Source organism: Cyclopterus lumpus, chromosome 19 (genome assembly GCF_009769545.1).
Source record: "Cyclopterus lumpus isolate fCycLum1 chromosome 19, fCycLum1.pri, whole genome shotgun sequence".
Taxonomy (NCBI): Eukaryota; Metazoa; Chordata; class Actinopteri; order Perciformes; family Cyclopteridae; genus Cyclopterus; species Cyclopterus lumpus.
Genome location: NC_046984.1, coordinates 6301116 through 6326156, shown reverse-complemented (window position 1 = coordinate 6326156; position 25041 = coordinate 6301116). Strand labels below are relative to the sequence as shown.

The following is a 25041-nucleotide window of genomic DNA, read 5'->3' as shown; positions in this document are numbered from 1 at the left end:
TTTTTATATATAAATAAAGGATTGGATGAACTTTCTCTGCCATGCCCACCAATCATGTAGATGTGACCTGCCCAAACACGTCTTCTCTGCTCAAGCCTCCACATGAACCCGCCCACCTTAACGGCCACCATACGAAGGGGATTTTACACCCGAAATTCACGCGAACTCGGCGAACTCGCTGTCCTCCATGCTGCAGGAGAGATATGGGCCGAAGGGATGAGGTCAAGACAGATGCCGTACTTCTTATGTGCTGTAAACAGACATGAGGGGGGGGCAAAATAAAGAAGGGAGCTCTCGACTCCCGCCTTACGCCGTCTCACACATAACCTGCTTAGCATTTTCAGTGTGACTAAATATGCATATGCAGAGAAACAGAGAGGACCCCACACACTCATACTCATGGGATGCGTGCACACTGTCACATCGGGAGGGGGGGGGGGGGGGGGGGGGGGGGGGGGGTGATTTGGACCAGTCAAGCGCTCTCAAAGCTACATTATAAATACAGACAGCTTCACACATTAGAGAATGTCTGTTTGTGGTCACATGGTGCATTTCTTGGGCACCAGCTAATATGACAAAGATGTCTACTGTTGCTCCCAGTTCCACAAAACAGTGCAGGCAGCAGCCGCTTTGGACAACTTCACACGACTCATCTTTCATTTCGAGGCTGTATTTACACCGTTTTTCAGTGTCGGCGCAGACTTTTGTGTCAACATCTTTTCGACGTCAAAATGCTTCGCTCGGTTATATGACTCATAAAAATGCCCTTTTTTTTTCTTCTTCTTCTTCTTTTTTTTTCTCCACCAAACTAGAGCAAGTCTTTCAATAAAACATGCATGCTTTTTTTGACAATGCCTGACAAAGCCGTTGTGGATGTGACCTAGAACGAGCTCAGAGGAGGCAAGCAGACACGTGAAGAATAAGTGGAGGGGGATGAATAGACAGACCGACGGAGCAGCAGGCAGCATAACATAGGTTGCATAACAATGACTTTTTCAGTACAGTACAGCCGGCCTGCCTGTTGATATGTGGGCGCGGGTGACTGCGGGACAATGCGTACTCGCCGTGTGCTGCAGAGCAAATACTACACGAGAGAATACTGTTGCCATGACAAGAGGGAGAGATGGAGAGGGGTTGAGTAGTGACAGAGAGGCAGTTTTGCAGCTGAAGAAAAGAAGAGGGTTTATCCATTCGCAGTGTGAGGAGAAAGAGGGAATAATAGATGAGTCAGCTGCTTACAAATTTTCAGCGGCGAATCAAACAAGCAGGGAAATTACACTGTACAGCCAGTAGCAATGGAGTCAGGCCAAGCATGAGATAGAAACACTCCTACATGCATGTGCTCTGGCTTTCTTTTGATGTCCCTCTTGTGCTTTTTTCCTTCTTCGTTTTCTCTCGCACACACAACTACACAGCACATATCAAGGGATGAATGTGTTGTCGACCCTATTTCCACCCCTTCGGTGTGTGTAGCAGAACAGAATATATTCTTGTCTGGGACATGAGAAAAGTACAGATACCACATGTCGGCCTCGGGAGGATTGCCTCACCGCTCCACGCTGGATGTCTGGCTTCCCACGAGAAAGACGTCGCGGCTTTGAAATCGCTCCATGTTCTGGTGTATGACTCGGCCTCCGCAGCGCACACTCATGTCGTGCATTACTGTCTGTTACCTGCCGGTCATAAGCTCATCATCCACACGCTGTCTCATCAGTGCGGTCACACTTACAGTAATCCTGACATTTCCGCGCCTTCGCCCTGCAGGGTGAATTCATGCAAATGTCTCTTTATTTAAGGTAACAAAATTAATTTAAAAAAGGTTCAAACGGTGGCACATATGTGAAACAAAATGCATGATTAAATCCACTCCTTTTCCCATCAATTCCTTGAGTACTACCCTGCGACGGCTTCATTTAAATAAATTCCCAGATTTCTCCCGTCCGTGATTGATATAACATAGCAATGATTCAGCCAATTTACAGACACTTTTACAATGTATTTTTACAAGTTGATAGATATGAATCTATAACACTGGGCAAAAGCCAGACATCCATCTTGTTTATCTTGAGGTAAACCATAGTATCTGACTGTGGCAGTGGGGTGTGGTTAGACTCAGCTGTAGAGTGGGTGGAGCGGGGGTGTGGTTCAGGGAACAGTGCCGGAATGATGTCTAATCAGCCTCAGCTGGGGCTGAGGGTTAATCAGCCTCAGCTGGGGTTAATCTGGCTGTCTCTCCCCAAATAAGAGCAGGAGGGACTGAGAGGGGAGAAGCAGAAGCAGTCACGGAGCCTGTATTTGTTTGTTGCGAATAAAAGAGCATTTGGAACGACCTCAAGCTGTGTTGCTGCCTCTGTTCAAGTCCGCGACTCACCGGGTAACAGGGAAACCTGTTACACTGACCTTTGGAAGTCTTGCAGCTGTGAGATGAAAAAACCTGCCTATTGAAACCTGGTGATTCTGGATGAACGGACTTAATTTTAAGGCAGAGGATTTCCTACTTCAGTGGGAAAATATAAAACTGTTCTTTAATGGGCGTTTCTGCTTATTCTCTCAAAACTGACATTGCATTTATTGAACGTGACACCTTCACAGCTCGGGGCAAATATAACTTTAAAAGAATTTGTGAATCTTTCACACCAGACAGGCGAGCAAGGCATGAAACAGCCGTTGTTTTCAATGGAGAGCTTGGCTTCACTTGGCTTAACAACTGCATAGGTACCCACTACCTTTTTACCCACCTACGTTTTTGCAATACATCCTCATTGATATGATTGGGGAAATTTAATTTAATTTTGTAGGCACTGAGAGAGACCCAACAGCAGTTTATCCTAAATTTAATTAGAATTAAATATTTAGGATCAGGCAGTTGTAACCTGCTGTACCTCCAGCAAAACATGCAGTTTATGTGATCATGACATGTGATGTTACGTGCAGGTTTTCAAATCCTATTGCGATTTCCTAATGATGGATTGATAACTTTTCTCTTCAGATTCTGCATTCTCAGATTTCTTTCTTTCTTAACTTAATACAGAGTGTTTTTTCGATGAGCTCTGACTCGGCCATTTTGATTGCTACACATTTCCTGTCCAGACATATTTTGGTGGTGCCAGTTATACTCCAAGATTGTTGAAATGCTCAGTAAAAACCTTGCAAGAGCGTGTGTGTGAGGAAGGCATTCTGTAGCTGACATGAGAAATGTTTGATTCAGGGTTTAAAGTTTTGTCTTGAGTTTGACCCAATACCTAAAAACACAATGGACTTGTAATTAATTACCACTGCTTGTCAAACTGTATCCAACTTATTTCCCTTTTTTGTAGTTCGCTGCAGTCCTAATCTTGGGGAAATATTCCAGTAGCAGGAATACAATCTGGCAGTCACTGGAGATAGTTAAAAGACCAGGGTGAGAATCAGTGTGTTTATGTGCAGCTTAGTGACGCACTGTGACCACACCAGCAGACTCCCACTGCTTCCCTTTCATCATCCTGAAGGGGCGTCCTGCTGACAGCTGTCAGTCATCCTGCTGAATGGGTTCATGTGATGTCATCGTGGTTCTGCGTTTGTTTTCCCTCTGTGTGTGATTCTTTTCACCAAGATCAAAACGCAGGGATGATAGGAAGACACATCCTGGAGCAGATGTAGCAGAATAGTGAGATGTATTTTGTTTCACTCTGAAGCAAAAGTGTATTAATGTAGTGGAGAAAACTGCAGGACAGTGTGATTCACGGAGCGCTGCAGTACACAGCATCAATCCCTGCCACAGATCTTATGCATAAGCAGTAGAGATACATGGGTTAAGAATGCTTCTTTGGAGAAAATTAGCAGCCAGTTTTATAGACTGCATAGCTTAAAATGGTATAATGTGATAAACTGCAAGTAAATTAAGACCCAAATCTGCAATGAAACTCTGGTTTTTATGCTCCTGTAATAATTTGTTATTTCAATACTTCACACCATAATGGCAAAGTTGGAGCAACAGATGATTCAAACTATTCTGCGAGCATAATGAAGAGTGGAAATATTTAATGTTTGTCTTTGAAAGTTTACGTTGCTCTAGTTCCTGCATGCATTTAAAGTAATAGTTTAAAATTTTCGGAGATGTGCTTCATTTTCTGGTAGCGAGTTAGCCAAACTGGAGCTACAGCCTACCCAACGAGACAGTTAGCTTAGCTTAGCGTAAAGACTGGAAAGTCTAGCTGTATCCCCTTGTTTCCAGTCTATGTGCTAAGCTAAGCTAACCTGTGTCTGGCCCCAGATACATACTTGAAAGTGGTTTAAATTAGGGTTTCCCCACGTTGGCCGATTAGTCAACTCATTGATCCTTTAGGATGTTTCCAATTTTTAGTCATTATTTTATGCATTTTTCATGTCAAGTTACTTATTTCCATGAAACATGAACACATCTCTGGTACTAATTGATTTTTCAATCCACTTGTATGGCTGTTAGTTGAGTCAAGTTTAATTCCTTGTGTATGTAGTCTCTCTATATAAATATTATCAAACCAGATTTGTACTTATCAACATAAAGCCTTAAAAGTAAGGTGGTCTCTTTTTTGGAGGACTGCCATTTCCATGACAGTTCATGTATTCACTGTGAGCCAGTTCATGGCTTTCCTTATCTAATACAAAACAAAATGATCCTTCTTTTCCACTCGTTTAAAGCACCCCAGGATATTGCTTGCGTTTTGCACGCTAGATCTATACGCCAGATATCATAGAGTAATAATAAATCATATTCAACCATCTTTGTTTGCTAACATTTTAAGCTAGCTTCGCGCCAAAAAAAGTATTGATCTTCGATGGATTTAGCTTCCTCACTATTAAATCCAGCCACGACATCCCTCCTGTTGCATCTTTGACTTTGGGAAGGTGAAAAATCCAATACTCTCCTTTTAACTTTGAGGATATCTGCTTCTGTTTCCACACAAACCGCTGAAAGCAGGCCTCCTGCGACTAGTTACCGTTGCTAATGAAGGGTTGGACAGTAGCTGTTCTCCAGAGAGTCATAGCCAAGGGTCAATTGTGCTCTGCAGCTGGGCAAAATGCATTAGGAAAGGAGAAAACTGGTGAACTCACACCAGAGAACTGTCTTTCATTGCGACTGGAGTGGCTGTTTGTTTTTTGAGGGTTTCTTTCAGCCGCACGAGAGAGAAAACCTTCGGCATCACCGTGAATGAATGCCTTCAGCTGGTTCCATTCACAAAGCCTTTAGTAAACCAGATGTCCAAATGAAATCATGTCACTCGTGTCTTTTCCTGTTCACCCAGCACCACGGGACATTTCATCACACTGGGGAGTCTCTTGTTCCTTCCACCACACCAAACTCACGCCGTCTCGACACTCCGATGCTCTTTTTAATTGTCTCTACTCTCTCTCCACCTTGTCAGTGATTTGAGGCAGCTCCCGGGATAAGTGATTAATTAGTAACACGACTTGCTTTGCTTGACAGTTGGACTAAGCAGGTGCGAGCGCACCTCGTGCACCACTGACAGGGAGGAAATCAATATAGTCGGGTTTTAGCCACAATGACTTCCCTTTCTGATTGCTGTGGAGAAACAAAGGTTCCGTCTGTATGAGCAGCTATAACAGGGCAGTGAGCAGTAGGAGGGGAGGGAGCATGCGTATGCATTTAAAGGGCTGTGTTGAGATAGTTCTTTTACTGTCCGTCTTTATTCTTGCGCTTTCTGCCTGAATGATTGTGTCCAGCTCCCTCTGAGCCGCCTTTGTCTCTCCACTTGTTCTCCTCACTCTCTTCATTCCTTATGCATCCTCATCCCTCTCCCTTTTCTCCTCGTTCACTGCTCTCCCTCTCGCTCTCCGTCTCTTACCTCGTTCTCGCTCCTCAAATTATCAAGTGGCAGTATTTGGGGCTTTTAACAGAGTGTATTCACTTAGCAAACGTGCCTTCGTCTTCAGGAACAGGAATTTGAAATTATTCGTCAGACTCAGCACAGCGAGAGAGCAATGCTGGAGAGTGTCCTCTGAATTCCCACACATATTTTAACATTCGGCTGTGCTTTAAAGTCAGCCTGTGCAGTTCTGCTACACTTCCCCACTGCGCTCGTGTAACTTTGTCAAACTGCCGGCGCCGCCCTTCATAACCATCTGTAGCCTTCATATCATGCCATCTGGTTTCTGAGTCTTCCAGAGGAGGTGCAGCTTTGGGTTCACTTCAGTTCTTGAGGATGTGATCCATTCACTAATCAAATATGGCCATGGCTGAGAGGGCTACTTTAAAAATGTGCTGGGGCATGGAGGACACAATAAGAACATAAAGCCTTCTGGATCTTGTAAGGCATCAACTCAAGATTTACTGTGACTTAGAGGGACCAATGTGAAGCCGCTGGACTATTTCTAATTGCATGTGCTGCATATTTGCCGGAGAGCAGAGTCTTATTGTTGAACAAACCTTTTGTATTTGAATGATCACTCGTGGAATACATCAGCACATTTTGCAACCAGTATACTGGATTTATTACGCAACATCTGTTACTTCCTACGCCATGAGCAGGTGGAAAAAAAGACACGAAACTTCACATAATAATAGAAAGTAATCGTGGAAAGAAACGATGAAAGATTGTACGTAGATCTTTTTCGTCCCGTAACATCAGTGGGTATTTTAACACAAACAACAATCTTTTCATAAATCTAACCCTGTAGTTGTGTTGCCTAAACCGGACGGAGTTGTTTCCTGTGAAGACGGAAGTATATTTTGAAAAGATCGTATGCATGTAACGAGCAGAATTGAAAGTGTTTTTGGAAACCTTCATCATACAAACTGTTGTATAAGAATACATTAGTTGAATGTTGAATAAAGGACTAATTGTGGAATTAGTTAGCGACAAGTAATCGATAAACTGTTGAAATAGTTTTTTAATATTATGGATGATGGATAATATATTCAACAGAATCAATAGAATATAGGCCCTACAATACATTGTACATTAAACCATATAGTTAAACTCCCAGTATTTAAGAACATTGCATCAGCATTTCACCCAAAGCCATATTCTTCCAATTCATTTTCATTTAAAAATAGCAGTTCAACTTTGTAGTGAAATATCGTTTGTGAACGAAGCAGAGCACAGAATCTGTAAACCATGCAGACGGCTCAACAAGTAGCTCAATCAGGAATGCAGACTTTCATCCCCAACACGAGCAGCAGGGCCGAATGCAAATCATTCAATATTTGGAGCATTGAGCGCAAAAGATCTTCCGAACGGGTACAACTACATCAGAACAATGATCCTGTTGAGACGGCTGCACGTGACCATCAGAATGATCCTAAGGTCAGCACTATAAATATGGTCAGACAGAACTAGATATGCTGAAAAACTAATCAAATGATTATATCATTATGTTACAAACGGGATAAAAAATCTAATTACAACAAATTCAATTTTTTTATTTTTATGGTGAGAAATGCTGGGCATACTGACACCCTAATTTAGGATGTGTCTGAAGCACTTTAAATAAACAGCACACACGCTCTTTGCTGAAGTTCAACTTCCACATTGAGGCGGACGAGTCAAATGTACATAAAGAAATAACAGCTCAGCAATATACTTGAATCTGTATTCTGATACTCGAGTATTCCAGCAAAGATACGGACATAAATGCATTGGTGAGCGACTGCAGCTGAAGGATGATGCCAAGAGTCCATCAGCTGATGGTACCGGCATGAATGGATGCTAATGTTTCCTCCCAATGGTGGAGCATGGACACCATTAAGGAAGCAGATCATAGAGTATAAAACAAAAGTGGATGCTATAAACTGTCAACGCTCCCACACACCCGGGCTCAACCTGATTCTAACCTTGTCCCCTCATGTGACCTTTCCTACAGAGGGTGGCCAGATCAACAACAACGTGGGACCGGGCTCCAACATGGGCCAGCAGCACCCTTACCCTGCCCTCGGCCAGCTGGCTCATGTCTACGAACAGCAGCAGCAGCAGCAGCAGCAGCAGCAGCAGCAGATTCACCACCAGCAGCAGCACCACCAGCAGCAGCAGCAGCAGCAGCAGCAGCAGCAGCAGCACCACCAGCAGCTGCAGCAGCAGCAGCAAAACAAGGACCTTAACAAGTACGCCTCCCTGAAGGCTGTGGGTGAGTGTCTGTCAAGTTCTCTCATTATCTGTCAATTGTAAGACGGACTGAGGAACAGTAGCCGTTTAAGATAGGCGGCGTACTGCGGGCTGGTTTTATCAGTCGCTAGCTGCTGGCGCAGGGTTTGGAGAGGGTGCATCATCGTCACGGTGAATATCGGGGGCTTCCCTCATTCTTGTCAGCGGAGTCACCATCTGATGCATCTTGAGTTGGCAGCGAATCTCAAGGCTTTTATTTTTTGCAATTACTTGCTTTGTTTCTTTTTTTGCGAACGTTTTGCGATCCCAAAACAAAGGGTGATATTTCCAGAGGTCTCTGAAGGTAGATCCAGCAGGTGTTATTGAAGGCCAAACTGGACACGCTGTAAAAACAGAAGCAGGGTGCTCGCCAAGCTGTTTGACAGCTTAATGCAGGCCAGCGCAGCGCGGCCGAGCGGCATCACTATTTCATAAGCTGAATTAATTTAAAATGGACTTGTGAATATTTCAGCATGTGTCTGTCATTTTGTTGATGCTAGACAGGTTCCCCGGCCATCACTCCAATTCAGCCCACTCGGGCCAGATATCCACAAACACATTTTGATATCCGTATAAACAGCTGCAAAAATGCTATTTGTCTGCAGTTATTAGAAAGCAATCAGCTTGTCTTTGAGAAGCCGTCATCTGCACGCCGAGCAGCAGAAAGTTAAATATGTGATTCCGATGACAAATGTAGGTGTGAACTTTCTCTGTATTGTAAATCAAAAGGATATTCCCTATGCCACGCTGCATGCAGAGGGACGTGACTCATCCCCAGACATGTTACAGTAATACATCATTATGCTTGTCTATGGTGAGCTCTGGTTTGTTGACAGTGTTGTGGAAGGTATCAGTTTATAGGGCCTAGCCAAAGTATTAACCCCCCACCTCCACACACACACATACACACACCAATTACCTTCAGAAGTCACATAATTAGTTAAATAAAGTCCACCTGTGTGCAATCTAAGTGTCCAATGGTCTGACGGGACACCATTAAATCCATTAATAAAGAAATGTCAAGAATATGGCACCAAAACAAAGCTGCCAGGAGAGGACCAATGAACACGGCCCAGGCAAGGAGGACATTAATCAGAGAGGCGACAAAGAGACCAACGATCACCCTGACGGAGGTGGAAAGCTCCACAGCCGAGATCGGAGCGCCTGTCCACAGGACCGTTTATAAATGGTGTCTTGTGGTGCCCTATTCTCTCCGTTTGGTAATGATGGATTTAATGGTGCTCCGTTAGATCATGTGACACTTAGATTAGCTTTAAATATATAATTATGTGTCTTCCTGAAGATTCTTTTTATTTTTTTATTTATTTATATTATTATTTGTATTTCACTTGATTTGACTATTTGGGGTAAGTTAATTATTTATTTATTTATTCCAGATTGGAATGCAACAAAAAAAGGAAAATAACTAAGGCGGGTGAATGAATACCTTTGCAAGGCACTATAAATAACTGACAGCATTATTGAAAACAGAGAAACAGATGAATATTAATCGTGATAAGTGGACGACTTCCTGTTTGAGCTTAAAGGAAAAGCCACACGGCACGAACATCAGTAAAAATGCTGAATAACACTGTCCTCTATCCTCAGTCTTTGACCCTGGCATCTGCTGTCATATTATTTGTTGGTGTATTTCTGTTCATTGCCAGATAACACGCCAAATATAGACATCACACAATATATATTTTCAGCTACAACTGTGTTTGATTGCAGAAATGTGTTCAGTTATCTCAAATGCCAACAGAAGGCGCCTTGGTGTCAGTCCCCAAGGATCAGAGAACAAAGGGATTTTTTTCTCAACTCAATATTCTTGCACCAATATTCAACCAGGAGAGAATGAATCCATCATAGGAGAGATGCCAATTTATCCACTGACAGGAGCTTCAATAGACCAGAATGCAGCATAGCCGCAATTTGAGGAAGGGCTGTTTCCCGACTGGAAAACGGTCCTCTCTGATGTTAGGCTACAGCTTTCCTTTCATCTCAACCACACATAAAAGCAACAGATGGAGACAGCACACGCTCTGGGGATAGACGGATGGCATTTTGGGAAACCTCTGACTGTAGGGGGAAACAGATGAGGCAGGCTGATGGAAAGGAAGGTCCAGGGAAAAGGACAATTCCAGCAGAAATACTGGAATATTTACATATATTTTGAAATATTACAAATTGAGAATGTACTCTATACAATATCCGTATTCAAATAATCCGTTCTTCAATATGTTCTTTCAAAACATTTAGTGTCAATCAAACCTGAAGAGACAAACATGAAGCAAACGGACCAGTTCTGAAAAGTCAAATGTTAGTTCCTGTTGCATTTCTTCATGCATTCAAAATGTTCAAGATCCCTTCCTGACATGTTTCAAGCTATATATAAAAACTACCATTGTTTCTACTACTTCTCCCTTATTAATAAAATCAGAATGTATAAATATGCAAATATATATGTAAATATTCGACTGGAAATGCCATCTACAGTGCATATTTGCTGGAGGCTTCCAGTTTCCACATCATACTAATGTAAGTCACATGTAGGTTACACAACTGTCTCCAGGCCAGCTCTCCTGCTTAAAGCACAGAGAGATGAACGTGAAAGTGAGATGTTGAACTCTGCACACACTGGTCTTTGGTTTGATTAATATTGAATTAATATTAGAACACAGACCGACCAACACACACTGCGACTCCTACAAAAAACGTAGAGGCAAGAGTCCAAAGAAAATCGGCCCACAGTCTGTTTCTGTGCAAACACACACACCCTTTCTTTACTTCATTTGTGTCTTTCAGAAAACACATTTAGCTATAAGCGACATTTCGTGATGGTCAATGAATTACACTTCATTATTTTCACACAGGCAGAAGACGTTCTAGATAAAGAAGCTGCATACTCCCACACACTTTACGTTGCTTCTTTCTCTGTTGCAGTGACCTTCGTCAAGACCATTTAACTTAATACCTGCCACGTCTCATATTGCATTTCCGCGGTCTACAAACACATGAATGTTTTGGCACACCTGGTGCTCTGAAAGTAAGAGCCTCACAATAGGTTGCCCCCTTTTGAAATCACAAATTTAATCTCAACCAAATTGTGACCGTAAGAATGGAAATTGAGAGATTTCGAAATATTCCTTACCGGCCAGTAACAATCATCTGATTTGACGGGGATTTTAACGGCAGCTGTTTAAAACACCAAACACGAGTGTTTAAATGTTCAACATGAACACATGAAACAATTACTCAGAAATATCCTTTGGCGTGACTGAGTGTTCACTGTGATTGATTACAACTCGGAGGCCGCATTAACTCTGCAAGTTGACTTTTATATGACGCACTGACACCCTCTGAGAGCATTGACGATCAATCGAGAACGCTGCGGTAGATTTATGAAAAGGGTTGGAAGTCATATGAAGTGTACAGTATTACAAATGTGCAACATCTAAATTAGGCACCGATGTAGAAATGACAGTCAAACCTTTCAGTGCGTCTCAATTCTCTTCTCGTCCTCCTCTTCAACTCCTTTCCGGTCCACTTCTTCTCTGTCTGCTTCTTCATATCTAAAATGGCCCTCATCTTCCCGTCATCGCTTCTCCTGGACCATTTTCCCTCTCGTTTGCTCTTCTGACCTTTAATGTCTTGGCTTGTTTTTTCCTCTCTCTCACTTTCCCCCCCCTCCTCCACCTCCACCTCTCTCCCTCCTTGTCCCCTTCATTTCCTCTCTCCTATTCTTTTCTGCTCCCTTCCTCCCACCTCTCTCCATTTCCCACCGGCACCTTTATCATCCGCCTCCTGCCCTATCTCTGCATTTTCCCCCTCACCTTTTTTGGTTTCCTTTGTCTCTCTCTCTCTCTCTCTTTCTCCCACCCCTCTCTTACTCTCTCAATCCATCAAGCTCCATATCGCTCCTTAAAGAATCACTTGGGCGCTTATGTCAACCCCCCCTTATAGCAGCTCCTATCTGATTCCATTTCTGTAATTGAAGGGTGGCCTCCCTCCCCACTTGACTGACAGTTTTCCATTCCACAAGTGGTATTCAAAGCGGCTCCTATGAAGTGATTGGAAACCTGTCCAGAGATATGCAGCCTTCCTTGAGGCAAGCTGCCGGTCCAATGATGGGAACGTCACACACAAGCTGTGTGGAGTGAGCGAGGGAGAGGACAGAGAGGGACACAATTCCAGCGGTGGCTCTTTCAGAAGTCACCTTTGTGTGAGCTCCGCTAATCTTGAACAACATAAATGGACTTTTCTTTTCTTCTCCTTTGCTACACAGTCTAGTGCTCTCGCCGCCTGTTGACCCCATGAGAAATGGAACCAGGGCCCTATTCCACGTACTTGGCTAACGTAGTTAGCTGGATAATTGTAAAGATTACAGAAGTCGGGCTTTTCGGTTATACACAAAGCAAGTTTGGCAAAATCTCCATAGCAACACATCCACAAATTTTAACCTCCTCCAACGCAGGCTAACTTAAGTTAGCTGGATAAGCTTGCAGCTCCCGTCCTCATAGATCCCATTGATGAAGGAGCTCCATTAGTTAGATTAACGTTTCATAGGGAGAGAGTTCTTCGAGATCGCCGAGATCCGTTATCACGTCATGATGACTTCCGATACGAGCGCTATCACAAGGAATCATTTATTAAAGACCTTCTCGAGCCAATTGAATAGCCCTCTGCCCCAAACGAGCCAGATGTTGTCAATTGAAAAGGCTTTCACAGCATTAATGTGCAGGTACTTATGGCATAATCTTCCTATAAAAACAATCAGATGTCTTTGACAATAGGGGTCATGGACCTTGCAATGCCTGCTGGAGGCTAATCATGTAGTGTACAATACCCATGTACTGTACAATACTCATGTAGTGTACAATACTCATGTAGTGTACACCCATGTAGTGTACAATACTCATGTAGTGTACAATACCCATGTACTGTACAATACTCATGTACTGTACAATACTCATGTAGTGTACAATACCCATGTACTGTACAATACTCATGTCAATACAATAGTCGGGCGAATAAACTCACGCAAGAAAAGCGTTGGGAATATTCGTGTGAGCGCAGCATTACGTATTTAAATTGTCTGATATGTTGCCATGCTTCTTATCTAGGCCTCGCAGCGGTGGCGGTGTTAGATGTTGCCATGATTATGGTCTGGAATTCCTCATATGCGTTCATGATCATCTCCTGCTCCTCAGCAGAGAAAAAAGAGGCTCTTCCTTTGAGTTTATTTGCCTTTGTGCTGTTGGAGAATCATGGTTTCTGTGATCGACGCTTCCCCCTTTTGAAGTAGGACGGGCACGCACAACTATCCTGTGAACTGAGGTCTGGCTCAAATTAACGAGATAGTGTGGATCAGCCTTTGAGAAACCGAGATAGCCTAATTTCAATCATCGGGTTAATTTAAGCTGGATAATAGGACATTTGATCGACTTAGTTGAACAACGTATGAGAAATAGGGCCCTGGTCTAAATCTAACATCAACACCATTTCCCGAATTCCCTCCAACCACCTTTTTTCCCCCCTCTTTTCATTAATTGCCTCTGCCATTTTCCCAATGGTCTACCATCCAGCTGATAAGCCACACTTCTGTCAATCAATAGCCGTCTTGGCTGTCTCCCTGTGCATCTATATAAGGTAGCTTTATCGAACTCCAACTGCAGCCAAGGCAAAAACCAACTAATAAAGGTCCCTGGATGCAGAGCAGTAACTTAGCCCATTGATGGCATTGATCAGGGCTTATGGCTAGTTGGTAGACTTAGCCTGTGCATTAGACGTGGGCCGTGATTGGTCGTTTGTACTTTTAGATCAATGCCATCAATGGGATGACATATTCCTACATGCCTGTTAGTACGATGTTCACGGGTAGTCTGCAAATTAAATTGTCAGTATCTCTAACTGGAAGTTGCCCATGCACAGAAGAGAGTATTAAAATATCACACAACAAGCCGCAAGCGTTCTTTTATGGACTTAACCCCACCTGCCGCTACAGTATCTATTGCAGTGTTTTATATGCATGACTCGAACCGTAAAAGATCATTATCGGTGGGAAATTACTAAGAAAATTTAATATTTTTGAGAACATGTAAATTATAAATGACATATCATCACACCTCAGCTATCATTAAATCTCCTTGAATCTCTTTATGTGCAAATGAGTTTAAAAAATGAAAGTTTCCGCCTTTTTGATTTGGTGCAACAAGGAGAAGGGATATCATAACAACAGCGCTTTGAGCTTAATTAATGTTAATGCCAGCATGGCAACAGGCTCACAATGACAACATGCTGATGTTTGGCAAGTATAATGTTTTCCATTTTCACTATCTTAGATGCACAGACTTCTGCTAATTCAGGGGATCACTAAAGTCATTAGGATTCGAAAACAAAATGTTAAGGGATCACAAAAGTCAGTAGGATTAATCTTTTGGGCGACAATAAAGTTTGAACACAATTCCATGGCAAACCATCCAATGATTGATGAGATATTTCAGGTTAGACCAAGACAGACTGAAACCGAGACAGTGTCATTGTTAGAGCCTCAGAGGCTAAAATGTTGATGACCATAAGATGTCACATTTTTTAGAATTTTCTAACAAAGCACAGGCAGTTTATTGTGTCTACAACAGATCCATTTATTGTCCACAATTGGCCGTAGCTCACCTTCTTGGCTTGGCGTTAATGTATTTCCACTGCCGGGAAAGCAGCTGATGTTCTACAGATCACCAGTTCTGGTTCCATTGCACATCCTGAACAACATTTAATATCTTTATATTACACTATTTTCCTGCCAAAGACAGTACAACCATTCAGATGTAAGGAATATCTCCCAGACAACATTTACTTCATCTTTAGACAGACAAATGTTTTTGGTACGGTAACGGCACTATGAGGTCCACCCATTTACACTAAATATAAATAATATATAAATAATCTGTACATAAAACCTTTGTATATATAAATATATATATATATATATAATTAGCAAAAAACATACTATGTTTTAAGACTTAAAAGTCTTAAAACACTCTCTCACCTTGGCAGTAGACACTCCAACTGGTAGATAAGAAGAAGCAGATTGACATACTGATCTTACCCTAATGAGGTCCTTATGTTATTGGCACTTAGGGACTTCAGAGAAACAGTGCTTGATTTTCTGATGCACAATGCCCGTCGGTCTTTGGGCTGCAGGCCTTGTCCCATGCAGATGCATGCGGAGCCCACACTGCGTAACAGCTGTGTTTTCCATTTTGTAGCGGTCTACGCCCCCCCCCCCCCCCCCCCCCCTCAAAAACACCTCTGCTATCCCTCTACTATGTTTCTCCTCCCGTCCGCAGAGCGATAAAGTAGATTTATAGTAACAGCGGCAAAGCAAACTCCCTGAGTGTGTTAACTTTATCTTCAGGGACGTAGAGGCAACATGGGCTAAAGAGTAGGGACTTGTCTGTGAACGCGTATTCGAAGGGGAGAAGAAGAAAAAAGGTCATATTTCGCAGCGATAAGAGAGACTGTAGCTCGTTGACAGTGACTGACAGAGGGAGGAATACATGTGAGGTAATAAACCTGACTGCTCCAAGGCTAAAGAGACACAAGCACACACGTACACACAGAAGATATGTAAAGATGCTTACACCAAGAGCACACTGAGTTTTGGTAGATAGATACACGTACATGTCTGTTGGTTGAGACTTTGTATGTGCATGCATGTGTGTTTATCCTGTAGATATGTAGATATTTTTTACCCCTTAAATATATAATCGGTCACAATAACTGCGTTTCTTTCTGCCACTTTCTGTGCCGTGCGTGCAAGTTAAGCAACTCCTTAAGTCTGTGTTGTGTTGTGTGGAGGAACGATGGACATGAGGCCTGTGTCTATTTCTGTGGTGCAATTCACTGTCTGCATCGGAACAGATTATATGTGCTGGTAAAGAATACTTTAGCTATAAGTGTTCGCTTGTTTGCCAAATCTAGCACTTTAAATGCATTACATATACTTTTTACACTTTGCGGTGGTATTCCAATAAGTCACAAAGCTTATTTTTTAATAAGCCCACAGTGCGAAAAATTCTTCTCATTTAACCCCTCCTTAGTTATGAAGGAGCAGTGGGCTGCAGTAAAGCGCCGGGGGAGCAGTGTCTTGCGGGGGTCGAACTGGCTACCTTGTGGTTACAGGACGACCACTCTGCCCATGAGCTACAGATAAAAATACAATCTGTAATTTAAATGCTCCACAGGGTCTTGAAGTGTGGACAGGTAAATGATGTCCTTTCACTTTTAAGCTGCAGGTAGTTAGTTACATGTGCACCACTCTAGTCTGTTGGCGATTTAATTTAAAAAATAGGGGCAACAGGAATTTTCTCAGCAATTAGCGAACCGCCAACCCACTCAATAATAATTCTGTCTGCTTCTTCAGCACCATGGACAGCACCATGGATTCATCAATACACAGCACAGTTAGGCGACTGATATTTCAGAGCCACGGTCGGGCCATAGATTCTAACTTGTACAAACCTCAGTCAGATAGAGGATCAATAATTCAGGCTGATAAGACATATGCACCAATTACGAAATTCTGGGACAATGTTATTGCTGTCCCTTTTGTGCCATGAAAATAACTTGTTAAAGTCATTCAGCTTGTCATTACATTGTCTTTCAATGAGCACAAGTTCAATCCCACAAATGTATAAACAACCTTTATTATTGCATTGCCTTCATCCACATGAAAAAGATTCATTTTTCGAAAAAGAGCTGCTCCAAAAGCCACTCCTCTGCGTACTCAACGAGAAGAATGATTCAATAAACTCAGCCCAATTAAAATATTAATTTAGAGAAAGATGAATTAAATGTAAATAGAATTCGAAAACATAAGCAGTAGACTTTAGTCTACATTAATGGCCTCCCCTATATATGGCGACATATTTTAGCATTTATCCGTTCTAGAGAACAATGCTCTCCGCCATCAATTAATTGCACTGCCCTTCATTTCCTCCCCAGAAAGAGCAGTCTACTTGGTCTTCTTGAAATCTTTTCTAGTTATTATATGTCAAAAGGGGGTAAAAGCATTCACCATGGTACTTTTATTTTAATCACAGTGAACACCTTCCCACTACACAGAAATGAGATGTTTTCTTGGCTTAATAAGGAGGAAGAGGCGAGGTGGTGGAGACATCTGGGCTTTCCTTTTGATTTCACTCCCCCGGTGGCAGGACGGGCCTCTTTATGCAGGCGTTTACAGTAGCCGTGACACCCCGCTTGCTCCAGTTGCAGTAGATGAGGGTAGGCTGACTAACAAAGGTAAAGTACATGGGTTTTGTTATAAGACCTTTTCAGATTGTGGGAGTAAAAAGGGATGAGATGTTTTCTATCCAACCTTCTGCCTATGTGTGTTTGTGTGTGTGTGTGTGTGTGTGTGTGTGTGTGTGTGTGTGTGTGTGTGTGTGTGTGTGTGTGTGTGTGTGTGTGTGTGTGTGTGTGCGTGTGCTCACATGTGCATGTCTTAGTGTGCAGCTTATCTGCAAACTGCTGAAAGTCTTATTTTATGAGTCAATCTATGTAACAGTTTTATTTGTGTTCCACAGTGGCAAAACAGACCACCTGGGATATTGTTTTGTTCACAAATGGCAGTCTAAAAAGAGCAAGCAATTTAAACGGAGGAAATTCATTTAGATTGCCGATACACAAAGATTTCAGCTGCTCCACTTTTTAATTAGCCCTCTGTTTCTCTTTTCTCTCTCTCTCTCTCTCTCTCTCTCTCTCTTCTTTCAGCTGCCAAGTACAACGGTGAAGTCTACAACAAGCGTCGGCTTATGGTGGAGCTGCCGACGAAGGGCGGGCTTCCTCTACAGCCGATGGGCAACTCCAGACCCTCCATGGGCAACATGTCATCAATGACTCCTCCGATGACTACCAACCCCATGGCCTCGAACCAAATGGCCTCCAATCCCATGAACCCCACCATCACACAGATGACCTCTATGACCCCGATGACATCTATGATGCCCATGACCTCGATGACACCCATGACGTCCCTCGTCCAGATGACCTCCATGACCCCTATGACCTCCATTACCCCTATGACCTCCCTGGGTCCACTGACTCCGGAGCCAGTGGCCACCTATGTCACTGAGATGCCCAGCATCTCTTCCATCTCAACCCTCCCCACAGAACGGCACATGGCCGGTATCGGGGGACTCAAGTTGAATGGCCATAAACTCAAAGGCAGCCATGGTCACGTGGGCCACAGCTCTCACAGCTCTCACATCTCTCACAGCTCTCACACTCACAGTCATGGTCACAGCCACAGTAGCAAGCCGCCAGGACTTGGGGCAACCTCCATGGCACACATGGCAGGGACCATGCCAGGTGGCATGTCCCTGGGTATCTCCAGAGCCGCAGAGACAGCCATTGGCTCGAGCTCAGCGACAATGGGTCGCCCAATGGCGTACAGTTCCAACACAATCGCGGCTGGGCATTCGATGGGGCTGGGGCTGAAGGCCTGGGACGGGACTGAGACGGTGGGCCGGAGGAAGACCTACGGGCACAAGAGACCTCAGTGTACCGTGCTTGAGCCCAACCAGCTTCACAGCACCAGAGGCCAAAGCCACAGCCAACACTTCCTCCCCACACAGCCCTACTTTGTGACCAACAGCAAGACAGAGGTGACTGTGTGAGAGAGGAAGACCGGGAGAAAGAGAGGGGGAAAGGATGCATGTGGAGTGATGGCACAAGTAATCACTGAGTGGAGACACCAACCCCCGCGTTGGTCAACAGTGCAGATCTATGTGTGTGTTTGTGGCTCGTTGGTATACTGGTGAATGTGGTGGGACAGTGTTTCAGAGTGGTCCTCGTTTCACAAACGGAGTTCACCGATCAAATCACCAAACAGACGTTTGTTGCCAAGAGGATGGCGTCCCAGTTGGGGGCATCTGTAACCATGACTTCAAAGAGCCTACAGAGCAGGGCCGTGTGTACACTTGTGGTGATATTAGAGTGTTGTCTCACAGCTAATATCTACTTTGTAATGAAAACAACAATCTGAGCATTACAGTACAACACGCAGATTATTAAGTGAGAAACTGCTGTTAAAAAGAAAAAAGGATTGGTTTCACGAACCAAAGCTGAGAAGCAATATAAGGGATTAAAGTACCAGAGTTGGAAAGAAGAACACAGCATGTTTACCCACAAACCTCGCAACAACAAAGCAGCATCTGTCCAACAAAGCGTTGAATTGCTTGGAAGAAATAACATTCCCTTATGATTCACCTCCTCCCCCCCAAATCTCCCCAGGGCTCTTAAACAGGCACACATGATGAGTGCTGGGCTTTGGACTGCAGACACGAAGGGCTTTGTACTGTGGCTATTCAGAAGCGCCTTCATAAGATCTGCAGCTGAAGGTCGCCCCTTTTCCTGAAGGCTCCAGCACAGAGGCTGTCACACTGTGTGGTGACAGCCAGCCCAGAGGAGGGATAAGGAGGCAGCGAGGCGACATCTGGAGGATGCTGCAGCTAGCAGAGGCTCCACCGGAGCAGGATTCTCGTGCACGCACATACATTCACGCACATGCAGAAACATATTTTTACTCAAACGGATAAATAAACATACACTGTAGAAATGCCGCACACCGGGGTATGACCAACATGGCTTCTCAAAGGATGATACCAATAATTTGATTGGATTACGGACGGCTGACATTTAGTTCAATTTGTGCGTATTTGTCGACATTAAATTTGTACTGTTTGCATTTCAAAAACTCAGTTCAGTGTTTCCCCAAACTGGTGAATTTGGACCGCCACAGGACTCTAAAACTCTTGAATGACCCTCCGTATCCATTCAAGGACAAGGCACAGAAACCCATTTACAACAGGGTTCCACCATTAAAGGAATCATTTTGAGAAAGACTTGGATGAGAAGATTGATACCACTTATGTCTGCATGTTCAATATGAACCCACAGCCAGTAGTATCCGGGGGGGAACAGCAAGCCTGGTTCTGTCCAAAAGTATAATAACAACATCTGCATAAAAGCATCTCAAAAGCTCACTAATTTATATGTTATATCTAGTTTAAAAAAAAAATAATATCTGAACAAAGACCAAACTGTACCAAAAGAAAGTGCTCTGTGGTTTATGTGCCAGACTATTTCTTTGCTGGACACAGTCGTTTCCTAGAGTCTTATTGTCATTAAAGGTTGTCAGGCAACTAAATAAAGTATTTCTTTGAAAGAATAAATAAATTGTGCAAAACAAATAAAGCAATGTTAATGTATCTCTGGTCAGGAATGGCCTTCATCATTGGACAAAAGTGGACAAAATGTCCTATTAAATGAAAATATGTTTTATATATGTATTAGTTTAATCAAACACAGACAGAATATGGATCAGTTGAGCACCGACTGTAGAATATGTGGCTCGGTAGACCAAATGATCAACATTTTAGTTCTGCATAGGATGTTATACTTCTCAAAGGCAAGAAACTATCGTGAAAAGTGGATGTAACAGGAATGAAAAATACTTCTTTTTTTTCGCTGGTGATAGAAGTCACTGCCACAAGAAACATGGATTGATTAGATCACTCACCTTCCTCGAGTTCTAGCTGGAAAAAAAAAAGAAACATCACAAGCGGCAGAAAAATCTGGGTTACACGACTCGAACATAAAAATAAATCCTAAAGTCTGACAAATAGGCCAAATCTTCTGTTTGCTTGTTGTGTAATGACGTGAGATGTATTAACAGCTGCAGCCACAGTTTTCATATTGGCCTTGTTATCTCAATTGCTGTTTCCACCTCTAAGACCATCTTTACACTTGAGATTTAGGCGCATTTTAAGCGATCAGATTGTAATCAGAACAAACGCTTGGCCACGCTCAAATAGAATAAAAGACTGCAAGGATGAAATACTCATCCAAATCATCACCGAAGCTGGTCCGAGAACCATTTGGCTTAACACCGAATGCAGTTTGGTTATAAATGTGTGTGCAGATCCAACACATGCACAAAATGCACAAGCAAAGTCCATTTTAAAGCATGTAAATGCAAGAGAGGTGCACAGGATAATCTGTTGAGAAAAGAAACAATGGATGTGTGACAGTGCTACATTCAGTTTAGGTACACAGTGTATCCAGAAATGTAGATCTGAGATACAAAGGGATCTAACACTACAGCTTCTAAATGAAAAGATGAAACGGCTGAAGCAGTTGAGTCTAAGAGGAGGGGGGCCTACAGGAGGGGAATGTGTGTTTTCTCCTCGCACCGTGGAACCCCCTGCTGCCTCCAGGGTCACATGACTGCTAACCGGGGACCAAATTGAAAGCATGAAACAGGATTTACGAAGTCGTCAGAGCATTAACATGTGTCACCTTTACACCAACAACTAAAAACACACACACGCGTGCACACACACACACACACACACACACACACAGGATACATTACGGGGTGGACTCTGCTTTCCCTCTGCTCCCACAATGCCGAGCGGCAGGCGTCGTCACAGCTGGGAGACAAAAGAGTCAGTACTGTTACGGCTCCTGTTGTATATGAAAGACTGTGAAACTCCAGACCATGGCCCTTTGTAGCGATACCTTATTATGCTTTATACATAGCCTCGCCCTCAATCTCTTGCTTTTTGTCTTTTCTTCACTTCTTTTTCCCCCCTTTTTCTTCTTTGCTTCCTCAATGTCTGACTTGAGAAATATCTGCGAGAAACAAAAAACAGGGCTGTGTTGAATCTTTTCTGTGACAGTGGAGTACACGTCATGAATAACAATAATTCACCCCGCACCTTGAAAGGCATGATTGGTTTAACCCCCATGTGCATTGTTCGATCAGGAAATGTACGTGATTGATTCTGTGTGCCAAACAAAATGTAATTCAGTTTGCTGTTTTGTACCATTGTGTGCCCTCTTGAACACTGCGCACATTTCACTCTTTATATCTTTTTTTTCTGTGTGTGCGAGTGTGGATCCAACTTTGGCATATGATTATTGTCTCAAACAAACAAGCCAAACAAATGAATCGTATATAATTGGAGTTCACAATCCCATAAACCTCTTTGCTTCCGATGACAATCCTTTGCACATTTGTTTTATTTTATTCTCTCCTCCACCTTGTGTTCATTCACGCCTTTTCTTGCCAGCTGGTGTTTTTGTTTGTGACAGAGTTGAGAAGCAGGTCAATGTTTTGCTGAGGATGTGCATTATCAGACCCAATTGACTTAATCCAGCGAGGCGGAAATGTGGAAATATGATCCCTGCCACTGGAACAATTGGTAAGTAGGCAGGGTAGTTGGTAAACAAAACAACAACAACAACAAAACACCTCATCCCTCATGGTAACATCCACAATAAACCCCGATGGAAAGTGGGGAATTGGTTGCGCTTGCTGGGTCGCGATTGATAGGGTCGGGGCCACAGATGAGTGGGTTCAGGAAGCAGTCATGTCTGACATTTTTCATCAGACGAGTCAGTCAGACAAAAAAAAATGCCACAGCAGAGACTAAAGGACACGGGTAGTCTGCCGGCTCAAAGCAGCCAGCTCAGTAACAAAGCCAGTGGGAGCTCTGGAGCAGCGACTGTTCATCACTCATTGTGAGATTCGCTTTTTTTCCTCCAGTTTGAGAACATCATTTGGTGATAAAATGTCGTCTTTGTACTTATTATCGGTACTGGTTCAACATACTTTAATAATAAATATATTCAGTGGCTAATAACTGTGAAACTTGCCAAGTCCAAAGAAACAGGGACAAATGTGCATCATTTATTGTATGGTTTGGGTAAATGCATTGGCTGCAGGGTGTCCATTAATTCCTGATGACGGACACCTACTAAGTAGTTCTGGCTAAAAAAAAAAAATCAAAATATCCTATTTACAACACTGAGGGAATGTGAATTTGTGCCGTTGCAAGCCCTTAAAGCTGAGGTAAAAAAAAACGTGGAGAGCTACGGTGACTGTTCGAGGCTGGAACATTTTCGAGGAGCCATTACGTCATCAAGCATCGAGCACCATGCGGATGATTTTTCGCCGTGGCACATTCTGGTTTGACCTTTTAGTCAAACTACTCCCTCCACCCAGCTGGCCTCCCTATAGGAACTGACATCATGCAATATGGTGTCAGTGATCACCTTCACCTCTTAGTGACTTACCTACCGCGACAATGCCGAACGAGTTCCAAAATTAGGGTCGACCTCTCAGTGTGAACTCATTGCTCCAAACCATTCAGGCCCCCGATTGCCCGGTGGGTGCGCTGGCTGCCACAGAGCCAAGGTCACTGTAGTCATTGTAGTCATTGTAGTCAAATAAAGGAGCGGTGGTTTAAGTGTAGTAATCAGACCCGAGTCAGAGGGGCGCAGCGGTTCACCGGCACATTGATCAGCAACAGAGGCGGGAGTCGAACACGCGGCCTGAAGTTATGTGGAGTTAACGCCTCGGCCACGTTTGCTGTGTCCTCGCGACCTGGAGTTAATGACTCATAGCATATTGTGTTTTTCCATGGATGCAATATTTTTTGACTCATTTTATTTTTTTCCCACCCACCTTGTCATTATTAAATCGGAGTTAATCAAGTGAGACCTATCTATCTGCTAAATCTGGCGACGACACTTCCAAAAATAAGTGACGCACTGAAACACAAACGGCATGGAGTGCGATGCTCAGCCGTTTGCTATGAAGCGACCGGCTACCATGGTGACACAAGCTAGCGAGCTTAAGCTACGTGCAGTTTGTTGATTTCAATGATTTCTTTTACTGTACATTTTGTTCTTTGGCATGGTCCACACTGCTGACCCTTACTGACAGTCATACGTGTCCTCCGACACACTCTTCTTCTTTTTCACCCAACAGTAAAGCGCTTTACCTGAAATGACTCTGGCAGGTGAGAGAGAGCGAGTGTTTGACTTTCATGAAATGTCTCGAAACAAGACAGGAGGGCAACCGCTGAACAAACTCACCCACCTAGACCTAGAAAATACACATTAACAAGAACTAGCAACGACAGGACTGAGGATTACAAACACGTACACTCCCGCTAGCTCCACTGAGAGGTAGAGCGTGGCAGGTGAGATGTGAATGGGATTTGAAAACGTCTCCCTTGCTTTAGCAGAGAAAGAGGCCTATTAATAGGAAAAAAAGCAACCCCATTAGACTAGTACTGAAATCAAGCCTCTCTTGTTCAGCAGACAGCCGCTGTGACAAAGAAGAAAAAAAACACAGTTGAATATCTACAAGGAATATTCAATAAGAGACAGAAAAGGAGCTGTACTGGGACCAGTGGCCATGGGGGGCTTTACGAGTTTTCACTGTGGTCTTTAATCACCGAAACCCAGAGTGGGGAGAGCTTTGGTGTCGCGACGGGGACTCAGTCCACAGTGGCACACAAAGACAGAAAAGGGACCTAATGTCAACACTAAATAGGGGTGAGAAGCTTTGAATTATTGATATCGCAAAATATTGGTGGTGCACGGCACGTGAGCCCTAACAGCTCCATTTGCAAAGCTGTGAATCAGAGATGACTGTTGAATCACACACACACACACACACACTTTATGTTGTGACAGTATTGTTACAGACTCTCAAGACTTGTTTTGATTATTAATGCTGCGGCTCTATAGATTCCCTAAATAAATCCCCCAGACAGATTGTCCAACATGTATTTGTCCTTTTGAGTGTTTTGTTTACACCGTATTGATGTTGATATTGATGCTAAAGATGTGAAGCATAGATTGTTCTCCCCTTAATCACAACAGATAAAATGCAAACACTCTTAAGTCTCCTCGCTTCATTAAAGAAAAGAGGGAGCAGCGTTCCAATGATCACAAAGTGGGGTATGTACATCTCAAGGGCTCAAACACAAGTTACATTTTTTACCAGGTTTTCCTCCACTCGTTTCTTTCCCATCCTTTCAGCGTCGCCGTTTGCTGGACT

General features: G+C 43.3%; 1 protein-coding gene across 1 annotated transcript in view; it reads left to right on the top strand.

Moving 5' to 3' along the window:
* The window catches only part of shisa9a (shisa family member 9a), a 41479-nt gene extending 22293 nt beyond the window's left edge, over positions 1-19186 (top strand). The window contains exons 3-5 of the mRNA XM_034559039.1: positions 7843-7973; positions 8037-8103; positions 17895-19186. Of these exons, the coding sequence (XP_034414930.1) occupies positions 7843-7973; positions 8037-8103; positions 17895-18799 (1103 nt within the window). The 3' untranslated portion in view covers positions 18800-19186. The remainder of the gene's footprint in view (positions 1-7842; positions 7974-8036; positions 8104-17894) is intronic.
* Positions 19187-25041: the final 5855 nt, after the last annotated feature.